Source organism: Sinocyclocheilus anshuiensis, unplaced genomic scaffold, assembly GCF_001515605.1.
Source record: "Sinocyclocheilus anshuiensis isolate Anshui unplaced genomic scaffold, SAMN03320099.WGS_v1.1 scaffold1575, whole genome shotgun sequence".
In the NCBI taxonomy this organism is placed as follows: Eukaryota; Metazoa; Chordata; class Actinopteri; order Cypriniformes; family Cyprinidae; genus Sinocyclocheilus; species Sinocyclocheilus anshuiensis.
In genome coordinates this window covers 324,447-330,378 of record NW_015548276.1, presented here as the reverse complement: position 1 = coordinate 330,378, position 5,932 = coordinate 324,447, and the positions used below count along the sequence as shown (strand labels likewise).

At 36.6% G+C, this 5,932-nt stretch overlaps 1 protein-coding gene across 1 annotated transcript in view; it reads left to right on the top strand.

Moving 5' to 3' along the window:
• Positions 1–5,578, top strand: part of LOC107655783 (F-actin-capping protein subunit alpha-1-like) — an 11,416-nt gene extending 5,838 nt beyond the window's left edge. The window contains exons 7-9 of the mRNA XM_016443364.1: positions 2,949–3,099; positions 4,342–4,404; positions 4,561–5,578. Coding sequence (XP_016298850.1) covers positions 2,949–3,099; positions 4,342–4,404; positions 4,561–4,701 — 355 coding nt within the window. The 3' untranslated portion in view covers positions 4,702–5,578. The remainder of the gene's footprint in view (positions 1–2,948; positions 3,100–4,341; positions 4,405–4,560) is intronic.
• The last annotated feature ends 354 nt before the right edge of the window (positions 5,579–5,932 follow it).

Here is a 5,932-nt window from a genome sequence, read left to right as displayed (position 1 = left end):
ATTAAAGGTGACATATCATGAAAATCTGACTTTTCCATGTTTTAAGTGCTATAATCAGGTCCCTGGTGCATCTACCAACCAAGGAAACGTGAAAAATATTAACCCAGTAACTTTGTTTTGGTAAGCCTTTTTGGTAAGGCAAAGGGATCTCATTATAATATTACCGCCCCTTACTCTGTAAGTTTCCACACACGGCGCCGTTATTTTGATTTCGCAAGCGACAACGGTGTACCAGCTCTAATGCCATGGCGAAAGTTTGAGCAAACATGCTAACTGTTCTGTCTTTGGCTGCACAGACGAGCACAGAACACTATTTACAGTCACAGCCTCAGAGGAGACGAGAGCAGTGGATTTATGGATTTATTTACTGTATGTTGCTGCTGCCACACAGATATAAAATACACATGCAATTTATTTCCCAGCAGTTTACTTTCACAGACATAACCGACTGTTTTTGTAACTCGTGTGTATTTTTAACATAAACTTGTGTGTGAATGAGAACAGTTTATAGTACTTTGTGTGAATGAGAACTTAGTTTAGTACTCACATGCTGTGACAGCCGCTTTCTGTCCGTGTGCTTCAGATGTGTGCACTCAGAAAACCGTATATCAGAAGTTTAAACTCATATGGTTTAAAACGCATGATTTCAGCGCGATAAACATGATAATCAGAACCAAAACAGATATTTTTAGCAGGTCCAAGCTGTAATTGCGCAGCTCTATTCTGGGAAAGGGGGCGGGGAGCAGCAGCTCATTTGCATTTAAAGAAACGAGCCCGAAAAACAGTGTGTTTCTGCTTCCACTCAAAATAGGCATTTTCAAAATGATATAATAAATGATCTGTGGAGTATTTTGAGCTGAAACTTCACAGACACATTCTGGGGACACCAGAGACTTATATTACATATTGTAAAAAGGGGCATAATATGTCTCCTTTAACATTGTCATATCCATCACCATGCTAAAATGTTTAGAGAGTTGTCATGATTAAACTGTTAACCCTGACTGTGACATAATATTGTTCTTGTAAATGGTTTCCAGCATTTTTGAAACAAGTCTATTTTTAAAATGTACATACATTTACCGAACATTTTCAGAGATGTGAATTCAGACAGCAATTAAATTTCCACATGACCTTGGTGTTTGTGAAAAAACACTAGGTAATTTGACTGTGAATTTTTACAGGAGTGGTTGGAGAAAAACATCAACATCCTTGATTTGGATGGCAATAAATTCGCAGACTAGTCCCTGTAAATGCTGAAAATACCTTACGTCCCCATGAGAAAAATTTACAGTCTGAATAGGGTTAATGTATGATTTCCCAGGATGCAGTTGGTTGAGAGAAAGCTTGTTGCACTAGACTGTGGAATAATAAAGAATTAGGTGTTACTAGACTTTTGTCTGGTAATCTTAACATGTTAAAAACCACAATAGTTGTTCACTCTGTTTTGTATGCCTGACACCGTTACCGGCTTTGTTCCAAGTATGATATATGATCTTTATATGTGTGGAATGAGCTCTGCCTCCACCCAGATCATGACCCTACTGTGTCTAGTAGGGCTGTCCAAATTTTTTTTCGAATTTCGAATATTCGTCGAATAAAAAAAAAAAAAAACACATTCGAATGCAAAAACTCTATTTTGGCTTTGTTTACAGTATCGTGAGATCGGCATCATGCATCAAACCATATCGTGACATATTGTTACACCCCTAACTATTACATATTAGGGCTGTCAAAAAAATTTCGAATTTCGAATAGTCATCGAATTAAAAAAATTCATTCAAAATTCGTGCAAAAACGTTGCATTCGAATTTTAGGTCTGTGTCAGGCAGCCTTATCAGTGGTGCACGAAATGCGACGACGATGTAAGTGTCATTGCATTTTAATGCTTTTGTTAGCCTATCCAGTTGAACCCACTAGATGCGGTGCTGCTACTACGTTGTTCATTCAATATATAGCGGAAAACAAGAGCATCAGTGTGGCGAATATGTTGTTTACGGCGAAACTGAAACCAAGCCGTTCACACAGAACGCATATTTATCACATTTTCTAGCGGGGCATCTATCAGCGTTGCACTCGCGTCTCGCACAAGAGAGCGGCATGTTTAGAAAGCCATGTAAAATTAATGTAAGTTCAACTTTTAAAAAAACATGTCTCAAGACTTTATGGCGGTTTTCCCCCATCCCACTGTATCTCATGTTTTTAAATGAAGAAAGTAGCCTACTCTTTGTGATTGGTTTTCGGTCCTTTGTATTAAACTATACATACATGCATGGTGCTGTTTTTCTTTTCTAGTTGTTTAAGCAACTTTATTAATTATATATGGTTTATAAACATTATTTTAAACATTATGCACTTTTTTTCAAAGATAGTCGTGTTATTTTATTATGCTTTGAAGAAACGTGCATAATATTTTGCTCGATGCGCCCTCTTGTGGCCTCAGGAGAGAAGCCAAAAGCTTTTTTTCCCCCAACTGAAATTATGCCTTTTAAATTCAAATATAATTCGAATTTTGATAATATTTAAGTGGAAAATTCGAATTTAGTTTTTCAGTCATTTTGACAGGCCTAGTATCTAGAGACTATTATGTGTCTTTGAGTAGAGAACAGGTGCACTAGACAGCGAAGGTCGCCTACACTCTGTACTGACAAACTGGCTTTGCTCTTTCACACATACAGATAACACAACACATGGCTTAACGGTACAAAAGAACATCATCTTTAAGCACTGTGCGCAACACTGAGATGTCATGTTATATCCATGACATGGATTTCTAGGAACTAAATAGTGAATGAATTTTGCATACTGTAGTAACAGTTATGCAGGATTACACGCAACATTGTTATTTGTTGTACGATCTAACTACTAGAAATGCCTTCAGTCTCGTTCCAAAAGTCTCAACCGTAAGACCAATCACTGGTGAATTTCCTCTATCTCTCCGCATTCAGGAATGGCCGCTGCCGATCGGAATGGAAGTTCACCATTTCTCAGCCCACTGCTCAGGTGGTGGGAGTGCTGAAGATCCAGGTTCATTACTATGAGGATGGAAACGTGCAGCTGGTCAGCCACAAGGATGTGCAAGAGTCTCTGATCATCTCTGTAAGTTATTTCAACTTGAGCCGCTTGGGTTTTTGAGTGAGTGTGCTTCCTGTTAATGAGTCAGTAGAACACAAACAACCTGCCTGATAAAGGAACAGCTGACTGCCCTATGACTGACATGTCTAATGACTGTGGGTGTGGTGCTGTTTCGATAGATGAAGCACATGATGGCTTTTTGGTACATCTGCTAGTACTGTTTGTTTTCTGGACTTTGAATTGTTGCTGAATGATATTTAGCCTACTAGTTAGGTTTAGACTTCCATTCAAAAGTTTGGTGTCAGTCTTTTTTTTTTTTTTTAGTTTTACATTTATTTTTAAAGAAATTAATACTTTTATTTAGCAAAACCGCATTAAATTGATCAAAAGTAACCGTGATTATGTTTATAATGTTACATAGGATTGCTATTTCATTAAAAATGCTGTTCTTTTGAACTTTGTGCTCAACTATTTTTTCAGCATAATACAAAGATAATACCAAGAAATGTTTCTTGAGCAGCATGATTTCTGAAGGATCATATGACAATGAAGACTGGAGTTATGATGCTGAAAATTCAGCTTTGTCATTACAGGAATACATTTGAAAATATATTCAAACAGAAAACAGATCATTTGAACTGTAATAATATTTCATAATATTACTGATTTGACTGCATTTTTATTAAAGTAAATGCAGCCTTGATGAGCAAGAGAGACTTCTTTCAACAACATGAAAAAAATATATACATTACCAAACGCCAACTTTTGAACTGTAATTTATATTAACGCCATTTCGAATGGATTTTCTTTAAGCCTTTTTCTTTAATTGGTATTAATTATAATTGTGAATGTTGGATGTACAGTTTGGCTTACCAAAATATGCTCTTCATTTAGCATCAAAATTTCACTACAAATCTCTTTTCCCAATTTCCCAAAGCTTACTATGGCAACATGAGAATGCTAATTTAGATAAACCATCAGTTAAACACCTGATGTTCTTCCTTTTCCTTTTAATTTTGTTGTGCTAGTGCTATTTGCTTGCTTTCTTTCATAGTGTAAAATACGAAATTGCCCTGTGAATCCTTTTAATTCTGACCAAAATTAAATAACAAAACCATATTTTTATCAAAAAATTAAACCCACTAAAAAAATCTAAACAATTACAATTTCTGAAATTCTTTTGTAACTTCTTTTTAGGAATTATGAGTGAGCAAATTAGCCACTTTTGGTTAGGTAGTGATAATTTTTGTGCTTCCGTTTCAACAGAATGAGGTACAGACTGCCAAGGAGTTTGTCAAAATCATCGAAAATGCTGAGAACGAGTATCAGGTTTGTTGATTTGGATTGGTTAGTCCTTATTTTACAGTACTGCGAGTGCATGTTAGTCTTGATGGAGGAAGAAATGAATTATTATATATTGCCTGATTAGATCTATAAGGTGTGAAGAACCATACAGTGAGATTTCCCCTGCCGTTTGCCTTCCAGACGGCCATCACTGAGAACTACCAGACCATGTCTGACACCACCTTCAAGGCCTTACGCCGGCAGCTTCCTGTCACGCGTACCAAGATCGACTGGAACAAGATCCTCAGCTACAAGATCGGCAAAGAGATGCAAAACGCTTAGACGCACGGCATGCCTTCGCTCCTGCTCGCGTTACAAGCAAAGAGACAAGCTACGAGGGGCCCATATCTAAACCTGAACCTACAGCTGAATCCAGGGCAGGGCCAAGGCGAGAAGGTCCTTCAAGAAGTGTGCTAAAAATGTGTCTGTCCTTTTTTTGTTTTGTTTTCCAGAAGCCACGGTTTGACCTCAGCTGAAGAGACTGCCTCCTTTTCTGTATTGTAGGAGGGCTGCAAGCTTGTTTTAATGGGTTTAGCAAACGTTTTTGCTATTGAACAAATACCTCCCATGACACCAGTGTACAGCATCATAAATAGCCCCCCCAATATCACTTACTTCACCCCCTAGATCAGCGTTCCCAATGCTTGACACACACTGTACTTTTTATTGCACTTAGCCCATATGATCAATTGAGTCTATTTTGTTTACTTTTTTAGCAACTCGACTCGAAGTTTTACTTTATGTTGAGTCATAAGATATAATTTATCAATGTGTAGCCCATCAAAGCTCTCTGGCTGGTTATAAAGAATGTCTTGACACCAGTTTATCATCACCATCTTGTTTTCCAACGTAACAATTGGTCTTTTTTGAAAGCAATGTTGTAAGGTGCCATCATTTGAATGTGCTGTCAGTTGATCACAGCGAGGGTTGTGCCAAAGTGAGCATTGTATTTGTACAGTAATTCATTTCAGGGTTATTGTTCTGTGTGGAAATGGTCCCATCGTCGTACTCTGGTGTCTAAGAATGGTATATATACTGTATGCAGTTACACAAAATATTTGTTACCCCTCACTTCAGCCTCCTACCCTAGCTTTTATTGCTAACTATTTTTTACAAAATGTAAGAACAAATATGATCCCAGAGGAATAAATGATTTGCACCAAACTGACTTTATTGCTATTATTATTTTTTATAATATGTTGTAACATCATTTTAATGTCACAATATTATATATAATGTTAAAATGCTGTTTTACTTTAAATAAGGGGTGTAAATTTGCTCTGATGTCAATTTGATTCTGTGTCTCATTTAGTAATGTGTCATAAATTCTGGAATTTGGCCCTGAATCATTTCATTTGTTGATTATGATATTCATAATGCTTTTTAAGGATTACTGGGTTTTGTTTTAATTATGTATCTTGTTAACGTGTTATGCATAAGATATTATCATCATCATCAAATTATAATAAATTCTGTAACTGGTGCATTAAAATATAATTGTTAAATTGTGCAT